This window comes from Staurois parvus, unplaced genomic scaffold (assembly GCF_062004578.1).
Source record: "Staurois parvus isolate SC_StPar_1 unplaced genomic scaffold, SC_StPar_1.0 ptg000415l, whole genome shotgun sequence".
NCBI lineage: Eukaryota > Metazoa > Chordata > Amphibia > Anura > Ranidae > Staurois > Staurois parvus.
In genome coordinates, this window is record NW_028318211.1 from 2,096,202 (window position 1) to 2,114,402 (window position 18,201).

Consider the following 18,201-nt stretch of genomic DNA (forward strand, 5'->3'; position numbering starts at 1 on the left):
AGATAGATAGATAGATAGATAGATAGATAGATAGATAGATAGATAGATAATTACAGTAGATTGAAAATAAAAGTCCAAGTTTTTCACAAATGTATACATTTATTAAAGAGAAGTTCCAGGCAACAAGTGCAAACTTTCAGTAAACTACTAATATTATCCATCAAACACAAGGATCAGTGATGGGACATTAGAAGTGTACCTCCTGAAGCTTGTTCTATATAATGTTCTCTCTCTCTCTGTGCTTCATTAATCCTATTAAAACTTTCCAAGCTTATCTAATCCCTATTGCTAGACTTCTTAGTATTCATACTTTTTAGGTCCTGCTGTCTGTGTGTAAGAGGCATTAAAGAATGTGCTCCAGCAATTTTAAATGTACCTTTTGTGCATCTGCCTCACACAAATGCACAGCACACAGACAAAAATGGAACTGAAGAAACAAGCTGATTAGAACCATATGGAGACCACACTGGCTGACAGGTTCAGCAGTACATGGTACAGTTTAGAACAGAAGAGATAATAGACCAGCAGATTAAAAGTTATTATTTGACTTTAGTATTGCTTTATCCCAAATAAAAATTATAATATGATGCATGTACTATTTACATTTTGATTTTTTTCTTAGAAATGTCAACTTCCACATGATCTCCTGAACTTCTTTGTTCCTCAGACAGTATATTATTGGATTTACTAAAGGTGTTATCACTGTGTAGATAACAGATACAAGTTTGTTGGAATCCACAGATCTAGCTCTGCTTGGTCTGGCATACATGAAGAGAGTGGCACCATAGAATATAACCACCACAACCAAATGAGCAGCACAAGTGGAGAATGCCTTCTTACGATCAGTGGAGGTTGGGATGGAAAGAATGGTGGCCAGAATACAGCTATAAGATATAAAAGTTAGTAGCAAGGGAACTAGAAGAATTAACAATGCAAATATAAAGTCAACAAGCTCAGCCAACTTTCTGCCTGTGCAGGCAAGATTAAGAATAGGAGATATATCACAGTAAAAGTGATTTATAACATCAATGTGGCAAAATGTTACATGGGAAATGTAGTAAATTTTAATAAATGATATGATGAAACCTATAAACCAGGAACCCAAGGCAAGGAAGATACAGGAATTCCAGTTCATGGTAGTGACGTAATGCAAGGGACTACAAATGGCCACATAACGGTCAAAGGCCATAACGGTCAACAAAACACACTCTGTGCACACCAAAGCAATGAAGAAATAGAGTTGCGTCATACAAGCAGTAACTGAAATTTTTTTACTGTCAACAGCAAATATTGCAAGAAGCTTGGGCACTGTGACCGTAACATACCATGTTTCTAGAAAGGCCAGGTGCCCAAGAAAGAAATACATTGGTTTGTGTAGCTTAGAGGTGGTCCAAATAAGAATAATAATAAGCAGGTTTTCTAGAAGTGTTAAAAGATAGATGAAAAAGAAAATGAAGAAAAGAAGCATCTGAACTGGCCGAGAAGTAGGAAATCCTAGTAGAGTAAATGTACTTCTTGTAATATTTGAGTAGTCTTCCATTATCATACAGTTTTCCTGTAAATTAAATGCCAGAAAATCATTGATTAATTCAACAGTTTGGAAGTGGTAGGCTCCTTCATTATGTGAAAATTGCATATTTACCCACAAAGAATAGAAATACAGAATATACATTACTGAAACCAGCTGTAGATATCTGAGTTTGATATCAGATATCCGAGTTTGATAAAACATGCAGACATTCTGGGGTTTATTTACTAAAGCTGGAGAGTGCAAAATCAGACTCCCTTCTGCATAGAAACCAATCAGCTTCCAGGTTTCATTGCCAAAGCTTCATTGAACAAGCTGAGGTTAGAAGCTGATTGGTTTCTATGCAGAAGGGAGTCTGATTTTGGACTCTCCAGCTTTAGTAAATAAACCCCTCTCTGTCAAAGTCTGTCCTTTTGTCACAGCTTTGGCCATCAACAGTTGCAAAAGTATTCCTGTTTAGGTTATGCAGGAAGGGGAGGGAGACACAACATGCTCTGCGGAAAGTCCCAGTGCCCAAGTAATAGAGACCAGACATTTTTGTTTTTAATCTGTCTTATCTATTTTCCCCAAGACTTGTTGGCCAAAGCTTCCAACATAAATTAAATTGAATTCAGCCAAATCAAGTGTTTGTCATCTTTGTCTTTGGACACTGTTATGTACATTGAGTATTGTATCTATATATATATATATATATATATATATATATATATATATATATATATATTTGAGCAGCACATCGGCTAAATGGTTAGCACTTCTGCCTGGCAGCACTAGGGTCCTTTGGTTCAAATCCCAACCACAGCACCACCTGCCTGGAGTTTGCATGTTCTCCCTGTGCCTGCATGGGTTTCCTCCAGGTACTCCAGTTTCCTCCCACTCTCCAAAGACATGCTGGTAGGTGAATCGGCTCCTGTCTAAATTGTACCTAATATGTGTATGTATGAATGTGAGTTAGGGACCTTAGATTGTACACCCCTTAGGGACTGATGTAAATGTACAATATATATGTAAAGTGCTGCACAAATTGACAGTGCTATATAAGTACCTGAAATAAATACATTTTATATATATATATATATATATATATATATATATATATATATATATATATATATGTTTAGATTTACTGTTTCAGAGCATTGGATATAGTACACATAGACATAAGCTAACCTTTACAAACTTGGTCAATCTGTTTTGCAAGGTATTCTTTAATTTCTTAAAAGAGAGTTCCCAATAGTTCATTTTTTGAGTCCTCCCCTCTTTAATTAAGCAATTGTATGGTCTGAACAGAGCAGGGGGGGGGGGGGGTTGTGACTCATTCTGGTATGTTTGTAATTTAATCTAACATAGTGAATGCTACCATGCTCAACAGTTTGGAAAAATAGGCATTCAATGTGTGTTTTATTTTTCAAAATAGCATTTGGTATTTCTGCTAGACAGTTGAGGAAAAACCTTAGAAGTGTTGTGGAATATCCAGGGTGCAGACTTTTGATATGCTGACATTATTTTTTAAGAGCTTTTTTCACAAACATCTGCACTAGTCATTTTACTCTCATGAATTCATAAGCCAAAAAGTATTTGCTCATTTCACAGTATTAGCTCAGTACTTGCGTGATGACAGATAGTACCTTCTAATCTTCAATGTAACCATAAGACAGGAGAATGGTATAAAATGGTCAAATGATTATATTAAAACTAAAACCAATATATTTTATCAGCAGTTCTATTGAGCTGAATCTGCAAATGAAGTTTTATAAACATGACTTCAACTTTTGTTTTTTATATCTGAAATTAATATACTTAGGGTTATTTTTATTATGTCTATGAAACAAGTCTATTCTCAGCTATAGTAAAATGTGCAGTATGCAGACTAAATGCACAACATAAGTGGATAATAATTACATGTACTTGTATAGTGGTGTCAATTTACACAGCGCATTACATATATATTGTACATTCATATCAGTCCCTAAATCTCAAGGGGTGTGCAATCTAAGGTCCCTAACTCACATTCATACATACACATACTAGGGACAATTTAGACAGGATTCAATTAACATACCAGCATGTCTTTGGAGTGTTAGAGGAAACTGGAGTACTGAGAGGAAACCTATGCAGGCAGATAGAGAAACATGCAAACTCCAAGTAGGTGGTGATGTGGTTGGAATTCAAACCAATGACCCTAGTCCTGCCAGATGGAAGTGCTAACCATTTAGCCACTTAACCTGTCTTTTGCATTACATATTTTACTCTCCTTGCTAGGTTTATATCTCTTGTGCAATAAAGAGAGCAATGAGAAATATCAGTCATGACATGGAGTAAATACTTGCATTTACATTTTATTACAAAAAAGCTTGGATATCCAATCTAGGTAATGTCTGCTTTATTAAGATATCATTTGTAGCCTATATTATAACACATTTAATAGGCTTCAAAAGTAACAACAATTTGACATTACATTCAAAGCAGGGAAAAATACTTAAAACATGTTGTTCAAAACATATAAAGAATTATTGTTACATTTTGGTTCTGAGATATATAATCTGTTATTGTAATTCATCATTTTTACTCTAGAAACAGAATCAAATGAATTATTATAAATTACCTTGGTTCCAGTGATGAAGATTACAAAATAAAAAAAACATATAGTATATATTTATTAATCAACATTCTAAGCAAACACCACTGATGACATTTGAAAGGGATTATTGTGCTTGCATATACTAAGTTACAAATATACATCTATTTATTGTCTTTTTTTTACAAGCTGACAGTTTCAGTTCATTGATGATTGGTTACAAGTTACCTTGTTAAAGAAGTTTGTTTCTAGCCCAGTGGAATAAAACCTGGCCAGTTGCCAAAAATATTAACAAACAAGTTTTGAAATATTATAGGAAGTACAGTCTGTGATACTTTTTTGCTTTTTTCTGTTTGCAAGTGCACTAATAGAGATACAATCACCTCAAAATATTTTTAAAAATTATTGCAATTAGAATAAATTATAACTCAGTGTAAAATATACTAAACAACACAATTTTAAAGTGTGGCTGTAATAAATGCATGGTATCTGAAAATGAACCCTGCATCAATTGCCTTCTCAGAGGCAAAATGCGCACTAATGTTTCTGGGCCCAACTATGAACAACATATAATGCACACATCTGTGGTATCCTCATGCAAATCAGGAGAATGATAATTTATTTGGAGTTGATTTTTGGTAGTGAGTCGTAGCAATGGCCCAAAATATACAGCTAATGTGAAACATTTAAGGGGTTAGGCAAATTTCCTTTTTTTTTCTTTACATCAGATTCAAAAATGTTTCTGCAAAAAACAAAGTGGGTAAAACCCCAAGCTGTACTCCTAGATAAATATTTTGGCTAGATGGAGTAATTTGGGGTATAATGTTGGCATTTAGATACCACAAAGTATTCATAATGAATGCTCGATGCCTGAAAATTTTATTTAAATTAACTTCTCCCTCAAAGGCGCACACTTATTTCTGGGCCCTACTATGGGTAGAAACAAATAATGCATACATGCATGTCAGGAATAGGACATTTTTGTTTTTTTTTTGATGACAGGTCAAGATAATGGTAATGAATAGGTGGCTAATTTAAAAAAAATAAATATTTGGGGCCAGTTTTCCTTTAATAATGAAACAAAATAGGGAGTCATCCAATATCATGACCAGTTTGTTCTTAAAAAAATAAGGTGTTGTTCTCCTTGATACACAAAGTAGTTGAAAATATATGTACAGTGTAACTTTAAATGAAGCAGTGGAAGTACCTACATTGGATTCGGTATCATCCTCTTGCAATCCCCTGTACAGCAGAGTTCAGACATAAAAGAGGAGATGCACCACATGGTGCCAATCAGTTGTGGTGCACTTCTTATATGCTGACAGGAATCACACTGGTAGGCGCAGAAAGTAGACTGACAAAGAGATACGTGTGTTAGTCTGTTGCTTTTTCTTCCACTGCCCAATCACAGGTTGTGGTGAGGGCAAGACTTGTAAGGGTTGATTAACTGCAGCAGAGAAATATCAGGTCCCCTGTCTTGTCAGAAAGGGCTGTGCTGTGTTTCAGAGCAGTGTAAACCTCAGAACTGGATGGAGAGAAACACAATTTCCCTGGACATCAGCTTTACAAATTCAAGGTACTATAAAAGAGCTTACTAAATGCAAAAAGTGTAAAATGCATAAAAAAAATCATGGCACTGGATCAAAATGTAAAGCATTTTTTGTAATGAAGTACATGTACAAAAACACTCTCATTTCATCTCCTGTATAATTTAGAACTTCAATCAGGATTTATCTCAGCTCTACAAATTGTGTGCAGCTAATGGGCAATTTTCTCAGGATTCCTTTTCTTAATGATGGTGTCCTCGGAAGCAGGAAATTGATCAAATATGCACAGCAAAAGAAAACTGACAGGGGTTCTAAACCTCCTCATTGTAAATCTAAAAAAAATGTTACACTTAAATTGATATTAAAGGCAATTTTAAAAAAATAGCAGGCATGTCATACTTACCTTCTCTGTGCAGTGGTTATGCACAGAGCGGCCCGATCCTCCTCTTCTTGTGTCCCCCGTCGCTGCTCCTGGCTCCTCCCTCCTGCCAAGTGCCCCCACAGCAAGCAGCTTAATATTGAGGCACTCAAGCAGGCTCTCTCCCGAGAAGCTGCTCTGCATATCTATTTACACATGGCTTGGCCCCTCCCTTTCTCTCTCCTCATTGGCTCACTGACTGTGATTGACCGCAGCAAGAGCCAATGGCTCCATAAAACAAGCCAGTGTCATCCACTTGTCCAAGTGATTGTAAAATTCAGACATGAAATATGAACAAAGCATATCCCTCTATAGAGTGCAATTAAGAGCACTGTTATTTCTGTTCACTGCCCTATTCCTTTACTATCAGCACGGGTCACTTCTGACAAGTTTTCCTGACACCAAGAGAAAAAGGTTAATAAGGGAGGGACCTCCAGCAGATTGACAGTCTCAGCTCTATTCCTGTGTGCTGTGTGTAGGGGTGGGGGGTGTCTTTTACCTCCAATCAGCTCTCAGAGCTCTCCTCACTGAGCTCTGCAGTGTGTAACTTCAGCTCTCCACCCCCCTGTTATAAGCACTTTAAACGGATGTAGAGAAAAGAAGACTTCAAATAGACAGGTACAACATATGTAGGAGAATTTGTTAAAAGGATAAGTTCACCTCTGGGAACATGTTATATGTTCCCCCCTTTTTAGGGTGGAACATGTAACATTTTCCCATAGCTGAAGCCATACCCACCTCCCCCTCTCTCTGACAGATAGTACAGGGAGAAGTTTCCCTGTACTATCTGTCAGATTTGAAAACACCGCTGCCATGCGGGGCTCCACCCACAGGGCCACGTCATTCATTCACAGACTTCCGTGAATGAACTGCAAGTCTCGAAAGCCATAGCGGCTGTGGGCGTGTAGTTTTCAATTATTATTATTATACAGTATTTATAAAGCGCCAATAGTTCGCTCAGCGCTGTACATTACAAAGGGGGACAGAACATGTGACAGAACAACAACAATACAATGCAATACATGAGGGGATTGAGGGCCCTGCTCTTTCGAGCTTACAATCTAGGAGGGAGGGGATGGTGGCACAGGAGGAGATAGCTGTGGGGAATGGGGTGGTAGGAAGAGTGGAGGAGGTTGGCAAGTTAGCAGGGGGTGGGGTAGGCTTCCCTGAAGAGGTAGGTTTTCAGGGTGCGGCTAAAGGAGAGGAGAGTAGGTTACAATCTGATGGGTTGGGGCAGGGCGTTCCAGAGGATGGGTGACACCCTGGAGAAGTCCTGGAGGCGGGCATGGGAAGAGGAGACCAGGGAACTAGAGAGAAGGAGGTCTTGTGAGGAGCGGAGTGTGCGTGCTGGGTGGTACTTGAATATTAGGTCAGTGATGTAGTTCGGGGCAGTATGGTGGACGGCTTTGTACGTCAGTGTTAGAATTTTGAATTTGATCCGTTGCGCAATCGGAAGCCAGTGGAGGGATTGGCAGAAAGGGGTGGCGGAAATGGAGCGGTTGGAAAGGTTAATGAGCCTGGCAGCCGTATTCAGAATCGACTGAAGCGGGGATAGCCAGCGGCGAGGCAGGCCAGTAAGGAGGGAGTTGCAGTAATCGAGTCGTGATATGATGAGGGAGTGGATGAGCTGTTTTGTGGTTTCTGGGGTTAGGAACATGCGTATTTTGGCGATGTTGCATAGGTGGAGTCTGCATGAGCTTGTTAAAGATTGGACTTGGGGCTGGAAGGATAGGTTGGAGTCCAGAATGACACCAAGTACTCTGGCCTGCGGGGCAGGTTTGATGGTGGCGTTGTTGGATGTGATGGAGAAGTCAATGGGGGGTGATGTCCGGGCTGGGGGGAAGACAAGAAACTCAGTTTTGGAGAGGTTCAGTTTAAGGAAGTGGAGCGACATCCAGTCTGATATGTCGCTCAATAGGTGTGTGATTCGGGCAGAGACTGAGGTGGTGAGGTGGGGGGTTGAGAGATAGCTTTGTGTGTCGTCGGCATATAGGTGGTAGTTGAAGCCATGAGAGTGTATGAGTTGGCCAAGGGAGGAGGTGTAGATGGAGAAGAGAAGGGGCCCGAGGACGGAGCCTTGAGGGACCCCGACAGAGAGGGGGAGTGAGGGGGAGGTGGTAGCATTATAGGTAAAGCTGAAAGAGCGTTGCGACAGGTAGGATGAGAGCCAGGAGACAGCAGAATCTCTGAGGCCGAGGGAGTGTAGTTTTTTGAGGAGGAGGGGGTGATCGACTGTGTCGAAGGCCGCAGAGAGGTCAAGGAGTAGGAGCACTGAATAGTGGCCATTAGCTTTGGCGGTTAGCAGGTCGTTGGAGAGTTTAAGTAAGGCAGTTTCGGTGGAGTGTAGGGGATGGAAGCCGGACTGTAGGGGATCGAAGAGGTTGTTGTCGTTGAGGTGAGAGATTAGGCGGGTGTAGACTAGGAGTTTGGATGTAAATGGGAGCAGGGAGATGGGTCTGAGGTTGTTCGGGTCACTGGGGTCCAGGGAGGGCTTTTGTAAGTATGGGGGTGATGTGTGCATGTTTCAGAGGGGAGGGGAAAGTGCCGGAGGAGAGGGAGAGACTAAAGATGTGGGTGAGGGAGCGTAGGATGGAGGGGGGGGGAGGTTGTAGGAGTTGTGAGGCGATAGGGTCGAGGGGGCAGGTGGTGAGGCGGGCATCAGAGAGGATCTTGGAGACTTTCTCGATGGTAGTAAGGTCAAAGATGCGGAGTGTTGGGGGGGGCTTCAGTATGAGGAATGTAGGGTGGGGTGGAAGTGGGGGTCAGAGCAGTGGTGGGGCCGTGGGAGAGGGGTGATGAGGGGGTAGCTGAGTGAGGGGGAACGGGGTTGGAGGGAGTTTGAGCAGTGACGAAGTCCCTGCGGGTTATGTCGAGGGAGAGGGGGGATGAGGGGGTAGCTGTGTGAGAGGGGACGGGTTGAGAGGGCGTGTGAGTTGTGGCGATGTCCTTGCGAATTGTGTCAATCTTTTTTTTGAAGTGATTGGCAATCTCAAGGGCAGTGAGTTAGGTGCTGGGTGGAGGTGGGGGTTGCGAGAGCAGAGAGTTGAAGGTGGAGAAGAGTCGGTAAGGATTGGAAGAGAGGGCCTTGATGAGGGTCAGGAAGTAGGCTTGTTTGGCTGCATGGAGGGAGGAGTTGTAGGTGTGGAAGGCAGATTTGTAGCGGGTGAAGGCTTGTTGGGATTTGGTTTTGCGCCATAGTCGCTCCAGGGCACGACTGTGTCGTTTGAGGGTTTTGGTGTGATCAGTCTGTCTGGGCTGGAGCGGTCGGGTCTGATGTTGCGTGTGGTTAAAGGCGCTAGTGAGTCAAGGGCTGTTAACAGCGTGTTGTTGTAGGCAGTCATAGCCAAGTCGGGGCAGGACAGGGGGAGGATGCTGTCGTGGAGTTGATCAGCTTCAGAGTGGAGGGGGGCAGGGTTAAGGTTGCGGAGGTTACGGCTGGTAGTAGTGTGACATTTGGAGGGGTAGGCGTTGGAGGATGAGGAGATAGAGAAGGTAATCAGGTTGTGGTCAGAGAGAGGGAAGGGGGTGTTAGTGAGGTTGTGGGGAGCGCAGCAGTTGGAGAAGACAAGATCAAGGATATTACCGTCGGAGTGGGTGGTGGATTGTATGCACTGTGCAAGTGCAAAGGAGGAGGTTAAGTGGAGGAGATGGGATGCAGCCGGGTTGTCGAGGTTGACAGGGATGTTGAAATCCCCAAGGATGATGCTGGGTAGCTCAGAGGAGAGGAAAAAGGGTAGCCAGGAGGAAAAGTCATCCAGGAAGTGGGATATGGATACAGGAGGCCAGTATATCACAGCAATCTTCAGGGGGGTTGGGGAGAATAGTCGGACGCAGTGGGCCTCGAAGGAGGAGAAGGATAGAGAGGGAGGGTTTGGGAGGACTCGGAAGGTGCTCTGCGGTGACAGGAGCAGACCAAGCCCACCACCTTTACGATCGTTGGGCCTGGGTGAGTGGGTCCAGGTGAGACCTCCGTAGGAGAGTGCAGCAGGGGAGGTAGAGTCAGTGGCCTGGATCCAGGTTTCCGTAATCGCTAGGAGGTTAAGGGAGCGGGAAACAAAGAGGTCGTGGATGGCGGTAAGCTTGCTGAACATCGATCGGGCGTTCAGGAGTGCACATGAAAATGGGGGGGAGATTTTAGGGAGCAGGGGGACAGATACTAAGTTGCCGGGGTTGCGGCAGGATGTGGAGGCGGGAGGGTGTTGTGTGGGTGAGGAAGGTGGTGGAAGGCCAGGATTCGGGGAGATGTCCCCCGCGGTTAGGAGGAGGAGAAGGGTGAGAAAGGTGGCATGGGAGCGGGATGTGCAGGAGCGTGAGAAACTACTAGTGTAGGTGTTCGGGTCAGTGGGAGAGTGGAGTAATAGGAGGAGGTGGTGGGTGCCGTAGAGGGGTGAAGGAAGCAGTGAGGACACAATAAACAATTGTTTGGGAGGAGCAGAGGGATATAGTGAATGGATTTTGGGAACGGAGGAGAGGAAAATGAGAAGGAGGAGTGGAAGAGGCATTTTGGGGAGGTGCCCGGGAGGGAAGATAGGAGTGGTGGGAGTCTTGGTTGTCGATAGTCCAGCGGGCAGAGGCGTATCTTGTCGATATGTCATCTGGTGGCTGGAGTTTAGGGGAGAATGGGGAGGGGATCAGGTGTGGATGGACGGTTTCCAGGGGCGCTTGAGTGGTGAAAGTCTGGGGTGCAGAGGGGTCTCTCGGTGTGGTGGATTTCAACAAGGGTTCAAATCTTTAGGTCAAGTTGAGCCGGGGGTTGGTATGTGTGGAGGTGCTGAAGGCCCAGCGTCTGGAGGTGGAGTGGGCTAGGTGTTGGTAGGCGCAGTAGGGCCCGGCATCAGTGGATGTTGTGGGCCAGTGCATGTGGATGCTGCGGGCCAGCGACTGAGGGTGCTAAGGGGCCTGGAGTCAGTGGGTGCAGGAGGCTGCGCGGCAGGCTCGCCTCTGCTGGATTGGATGGGGCTGTGCGGTGGCAGGGGCACAGTTGTGTGATACACAGTGAGGAGCAGGGAGGCAGATCTGGTAGTGGTCAGCAGTCCTGGTGTTTGGGTCAGCAGGAGGTGATGAGAGCAGTAGTAGGGAGATAATAGCAATGGGGGGGAGTTTTGGGGTGGAGCAGAGGGGTAAAGAAATGAGAATTGGGAACAGGGGATAGTAATATGGAAAGGAGAAGAGGGGACATATTATAAAGGTACACGGAGTGGGACTCAGGCAGGTAATAGATGTTTCCCAGGGTGTATGCTTGCAGTCTGTCCAGCGTGCAGTAGAGTTTCTTGCTGTTGTTGTGTCTTCCCGCTGCTTAAGTTCTCCTGCTTTAGTTCAACTGCTGTGTTTAACTGCTTAGCACTCCATCAACGCAGCACTCACTCAATGCAGCACCCCCATCAGAGACTGTGCCCCCCATCAGTGATCTCCCCTCATGAGCTGATCTAAATGTATAGGGAGATGCTCAAATGAACATTCAACTCCACCCCAATTAGAAGCTGATAAGGATCACATGACTAGTGGGGGATGTTTCTTAGGAAACAGACTACAGTCGTAAACCGGGTGCAGCTAGAGGTGAGAACTGGTCAACATATACACAAATATAAATACACCATTTGTTCTGAATTTAACAGGAGTCAATGTGTTTTTCTAGTTAACACTGGAGATAGGAGATAGGTGCATTTACTCAATGCAGCACCCCCATCAGAGACTGTGCCCCCCATCAATGAACTAACATGGCACTGTGGAGCACCGTGGTAGTTCATTGAAGCTTCCTGTCAAAATATATGCTTGCTCATACATCCCGTATGGCAAGCAGATATTCTGACAGGTCTGAAGGAGACCTGCATGGCATCAACAATGATGGTCAGTCACTTCACTAGGTATATGTAGGGGTTTACAACCACTATAAGGCTGACTGCTGATACACAAGATGGTGTTAAACAGCCTGCGAACACCAAGCCAGCCTCAAAACTTTGCAGCAGCAAGGGGACCCAGAAATTATGTATCCTAGTGGCCACACCCCACGTTTTGCTATATGACTTGGTCAGGAGAACTACTTCATTGAACTGGTTTCACTCTTTATTTGTCACTCAGAAATATTTATTTATATTATGCTTTTATATTTGACATTTGTCACCTTGTAATTAGGTGTCCGTTTATGAACCAGCGGTAATAGATCGCTGCTCAGTTCTCCGGAATTCTCGGAGAACACAGTTCTCCTGTGAATGCATTTTATGAAGCGGTGTAGATCAGTTCTCCGAATGAAGGGAGAACGATCTACCAACGCTGAAAAATGGTCTACAAATGCTGGAAAACGGCTGATTTTACTATTATCTCGCGAGATTACAGTAAAAGATCAGTTTACTAAGCAGAGGTAAATTATCGCTGCTTAGTTTGCGGTTCCTCCGATTCTCCAGCTCTGGGCTGGAGAATCTGGAGGGAGAAAACAGATCTCCAGAGAAGAGCTGAACATGTTCTCCGCTGATCTCCTGAGTGTCATAATCCTTGGAATCGCAGCTATTCTCTGTGTCATAAATGGATACCTTAGCTAGAATTATTGTTGGTATTTGTTTTAGCATGTTAATGAGTTGGGGTGGAGATATACATTGGGGAAAATAATTATTTGATCCCCTACAGATTTTGTACGTTTGCCCACTTACAAAGAAATGAAGAGTCTGTAATTTTTATCATAGGTGTATTTTAAATGATAGAGACAGAATATCAACCAAAAATCCAAAAAGCATGATACAAATGTTAGAAATTGAGTTGCAGTTCAGTGAGTAAATAAGTATTTCCCCCCTACCAAGCAACAATAATTCTGGCTCCCACAGACTGGCTATGTGCTCATGTGGTACACAGATTAGTCTTGTAAATTTAAGAAGGTGCTCCTAACGACAACTCCTTATGTGTATAAAAGACACCTGTCCACAGAATTTCTTTCTTCCATTTAAACCTCACCACCATGGACAAATGACCAAAGAGCTGTCAAAGGATGTAAGGGACAAGATTGTAGACCTGCACAAGGCTGGAATGGGCTACAAGACCATCAGCAAGAAGCCTGGTGAGAAGGAGACAACTGTTGCAGCGATTATTTGCAAATGGAAAAAATATAAAATAACCATCAATCACTCTCGGTCTGGAGCCCCATGCACGATTTCGCCTCATGGGGTAAGGATGATCATGAGAAAAGTGAGGGATCAGAGCAGAACTACACCTTGGGAAGAGCTTGTGAATGATCTCAAGGCAATTGGGACCACAGTCACCAAACAAACCATTGGTAACACAACACACTGCCAAGGATTGAAATCCTGCAGTGCCCGCAAGTTCCCCCTCCTCAAAAAGGCACATATACAGGCCCGTCTGAAGTTGGCAATGAACATCTACATGATTCAGAGAAGGATTGGGAAAATGTGCTGTGGTCAGATGAGACTAAAATTGAGCTCTTTGGCATTAACTCAACTCACCGAGTTTGGAGGAAGAAAAAGGCTATGACCCTAAGCACACCATCCCTACAGTTAAGCACGGAGGTGGAAACATTATGATCTGGGGCGTTTTCCTCTGCTAAAGGTACAGGCTGACTTTGCCACATTGAGGGGCCTCAGTCAGAACACTGAAGATGGGTTGTGGATGGGTCTTCCAGCATAACAATGACAAAAAATACAGCCAAGACCTTAATCCTATAGAAAATATATGGAGGGAGCTGAAAGTTTGAGTTCCCAAATAACAACCAAGAAACCTCAAGGATTTAGGGAAGATCTGTAAAGAAGAGTGGACCAAAATCTTTCATGAGATGTGTGCAAACCTGGTAACCAACTACAAGAAATGTCTTACCTCTGTGTTTGCCAACAAGAGTTTTTCCACCAAGTACTAAGTGATGTTTTTCTTGGCGATCAAATACTTACTCACTGAACTGCAACTCAATTTATACTATTCGCATCATGTGTTTTTTTTCTGGATTTTTGGTTGATATTCTGTCTCTATCATTTAAAATACACCTATGATAAAATTATAGACCTTTCATTTCTTTGTAAGTGGGAAAACACTATATCTGGTCTTCCATAGTACACAGAACATGGAATTATTTTAGTAAATATAAACTGCCAAATACCTTTTCTCATCAGCAGTTAGAGCAGTCTTGTGACTTCTATCTATGTCCAGCAGAGAACTGGTTAAAGCTTGTAGGAGGAGTTTTCATTTTGCTCTAGGAGGATGCAGAACCCCTGACCTCTGTCTGGACAGTGCTGACAGTGCAAACTGAGTATGTGCAGAGTGACTCCACACTATATGTCTTATCTGAAGATAAGAGGGAGGGCACTGGAAGTAGGGGAGGATCAGAGAAGTCAGAATCAAACAGCATTTTTACATTCAGAGGATTAACCCCTTAGGTTTCACAAGCATGTTTTACTGCATATACTGACTGATTATACTGTTGTGGGTTTAGTAACACTTTAAGGCCCATATCATGAATTAAATTATAAAATGGTAGCCTCCCACTATACTTACCCATATACACAAAGAAATATTTAAAATGTTTAATATATTTTTAATATACTTTTTTATTCATTTTTTGACTGCCAATGCACAGGAATGCACAAAAAAATGGACATACAAAATGCATACCAGACCTTAAGGGTTTGGTATTATTAATGGGGGAAATTCCCAAGCAGTTTTTTTCACAATCCTCTTTGTTTGCATTACAGTGTCAGGCAGGAATCCCCAGCGGACAGCTGAATGGTCCATTCAGTTGTCAGCTGGCATCCTAAAACCATCCAGAGGGGAAGCTGTCTAATTTGTTTAAATAAATTCAGTTTATCAAAGGTTTTCAAGTTTTCAATGTTAAATTAATGGCCATGTATGCAATCTGCACAGAATGTACATTTTAGGAATACACATTAACAAACTGGAATAAAAGGTTTAAAACATGCAAAACAACCAAATTATACTTCGGAGTATGTAGTCAACCAATTTGGGTGTCAGTACCACTTAGAGAGCACTTTGGATATGTCACATTTAAGAGCGGTAGTAATACTTCTACTAATTGCGTCACTTTCTGCTGCCACCAGAAGTTCACCTTGTCCAAATACCAATTTGATTCAGCCATTCGCCAAACAAGCAAAATTTGGTAGCTCATCCCTATTTAGTAGGTACTATGCTGATTGATCATAGAGTTATGTTGGTTTTATACATTTTTGAGAAAGGATCCTCCAGACTTCTGTGTGCAATCATTTTTGGATGATGATGTGGTATAATATTCTCAATGAGCCGCATATTAGTTTACAGTGTCTGGCTGACATTAATCTAATGTCTTTAATATTTCCTGGGACAGTGACCTGGTAAAATTATTATTATTATTATTATAATACAGGATTTTATACAGGATAAAATATGCACATTGGGAGATCTGACTTCACTCACTGCATACTTGTTCCTAGTACTAAATCCAGGCTCTGGGGGGGTAAGGAGTGTGTGGACTCAGGAGGGAAAAATTCACATACACGTGCAGGCAGAGCTGTATATTCATATCACTCTCCCCTAAGCACACTGAATGATTACACCCTTTTTGACATGTGGCACACCTTTGATATTCCACCATTTTAGTAAAAAAATAATAATTTCTGTGCAATATTAGAAGCAGCTCACATCTGTTTTTTATGAACAGCTACTTTTTCAACTGTTCAGGACACCAAACTTGAGCAAAGAGACATGGGTTCATGTTTACTGAAATATAAAGAACTCTTTGACATCCGATGCACTCCCTTCCCCTATTGTCTGCTACATTTTGACACAAATATCCATAGGTAGACAGTAGGTGAAAAATGTATCACAATTGGTCATTTTTCAGGCTCTGTGTTGTCTCTTTTAACACTGCTGCCCTAGGTAATGGCCCACAAGCACAATTATGGCAAAACAGACCTGGTTGGAGACATCTTGAATGAGCCTATGTACAGTCTAAGCAAAGAGCTCCATCAAATTCCAACTCCAAGCAACCCTTCACAGCTCAAATTAAGCTTTCTGGTTTGCATGAAAAAAAATAATAAAAGCTAACACCAAAAAAGACAGATTTTTGTAAAGCAAGCAATGTCAACTACAGTACATCAAGCAGTTGACTTTCCATATCAGTTCCTGTAGATAAGTTTCTCAATGGCTACTTTCACCTCCCTGTTCCTTAAGCAATAAATAATTGGGTTAAGAAAGGGTGTCACCACTGTGTAGACAACAGAGACCAGTTTGTTAGAATTAACAGACTGAGCCTTACTTGGCCTAGCATACATAAAAAGAGTGGTCGAATAAAGCATGATGACAACGATCAGATGGGAGCCACAAGTTGAAAATGCTTTTTCACGCCCAGTTGAATTTCGAATTCGAAGGATAGCAGACAATATACACAAATATGAGAGGCAAGTGAGTAAAAGTGGCACCAAAAGAATAACCAGTGCAAGAATAAAGTCTACAAGTTCTGTTAATGTCATATCTGTGCATGCAAGATTAAGTATAGGTGACACATCACAATAAAAATGGTTGATGATTACTGAACGGCAAAATGTTAACTGAGAGATATAGTAAATCTTTAGAAGAGATATAGCCAAGCCCATGAGCCAAGTAGAGAGGGCTAGAATAAAACAGAAGTGCCAGTTCATTATACCATTGTAATGTAAAGGATTGCAGATTGCCACGTACCGGTCAAATGCCATAACAGTTAACAAAACACACTCTGTACAGCCCAGATAAAGGAAGAAAAAAAGCTGGGACATGCAACCAACGTATGAAATCTTATTATTTCCATTAAGAAATATGGACAGTAATTTTGGGACAGTAACTGTCACATACCACGTCTCAAGGAAGGACAGATTCCCCAGAAAGAAATACATTGGTTTATGTAATTTGGGGCTGTAGCAGATTGTTATCATGATAAAAAGGTTTTCTACAATGGTCAAAATATACATGAAAAGAAATAGGAAGAAAAATAGCTTCTGGACAGGAGGAGAACTAGGGAATCCCAAAATAACAAAGGTATTGATAACATTTGTAAGGTTTCCCTTCACGTCCATCTCCAAAGACATAGTCTGAAAGATTGGAGAATCAAGTAATATGTCAGTATACTCATAGCTAAGAGTGAGGAAAATTAAAATACATGTAAACCAAAGCTTTTTTTATATATTGGATCGAGTTGGGAATGGTTAAATCTCAAGTGAAATCCTTCTTGTTGCAGTAAAGCGGATATAGTAGAACTGAGGGCAAAACTTTTTTTTTTTATTTTAAATAGATTGGGGAGGGATGTAACTGCTCCCAGTTTTTTTCTTTGCCATCTGTGTCTCATTAGGGAGATTCTCCTTCACCTGTCCTATAGCCACAACAGGAAGTGAGAGGAAATCCCTCGAAGGTGAGGGAGTCCCTGGTTGTCGGCAGAACTACTGTCCCCATTGGAAGGGTTCCCCTCTATTCGTGTTTTGATGAGAGCCATAAATTTGGAATTTTATTTCACTATTAGTGTTAATGGTCAACAGGACAAATAAAGAAAGTCAATCTCCTTAACAGGGACATAGAAGGTAATGAAAATCTGACATCTGTTCTAATCTCTCTCCACTCTATTCAAAACTAACAAAAACATTTTGCCTTTAATTACACTGTAAGCAGTATGATAAGTAGATGTTGGAGTATTTTTTAACCACTTGACCCCCGGAAGGTTTTACCCCATTCATGACCAGGCCATTTATTTGCTATTCAGCACTGCACTACTTTAACTGACAAATGCTTGGCCATGCAACATTGTGCTCACATGACATTTATATCATTTTTTATCACACAAATAGAACTTTCTTTTGGGGGTATTTAATCACTACTGGATGTGTTATTTTTTGCTATATAAACAAAAAAGTAGCAAACATTTTTTTGGTTACTGTTATAAAATTTTGCAAATAAATAAACTTTTGTCATAAATTTAGGCCACAATGCAGTCTGCTACATTTCTTTGGTAAAAATAACCTAAATCAGTGTATATTATTTAGTCTACGTTAAAGTTATAGAGTCTGCAAACAAGGGTATATACAGTATGTTTTAAAATTGATTAGTCAGAATGTACTGTAATCTAATTTCTTGAGGCCCTAAAATGCCAGACCAGTACAAATAACAAATTACCTCTTTTTGG

At 41.8% G+C, this 18,201-nt stretch overlaps 2 protein-coding genes across 2 annotated transcripts; both read right to left on the bottom strand.

The window, feature by feature from the left end:
- Positions 1–503: 503 nt before the first annotated feature.
- On the bottom strand, positions 504–1,546 carry LOC149454836 (olfactory receptor 6B1-like). Its single transcript, XM_089686943.1, has one exon. It carries the CDS (start codon positions 1,544–1,546, stop codon positions 596–598), a length of 951 nt encoding a protein of 316 aa, XP_089543069.1. The 3' UTR covers positions 504–595.
- Positions 1,547–16,171: 14,625 nt separating this feature from the next.
- LOC149454837 (olfactory receptor 6B1-like) lies at positions 16,172–17,104 on the bottom strand. Its single transcript, XM_089686944.1, has one exon. The coding sequence runs from the start codon at positions 17,102–17,104 to the stop codon at positions 16,172–16,174; it is 933 nt and encodes a 310-aa protein (XP_089543070.1).
- Positions 17,105–18,201: the final 1,097 nt, after the last annotated feature.

What these genes read in the sequence shown, in the direction of transcription:
- LOC149454837 (XM_089686944.1), bottom strand. Translation starts at nt 17,104, where the DNA reads ATGGACGTGAAGGGAAACCTTACAAATGTTATCAATACCTTTGTTATT.
- LOC149454836 (XM_089686943.1), bottom strand. Translation starts at nt 1,546, where the DNA reads ATGATAATGGAAGACTACTCAAATATTACAAGAAGTACATTTACTCTA.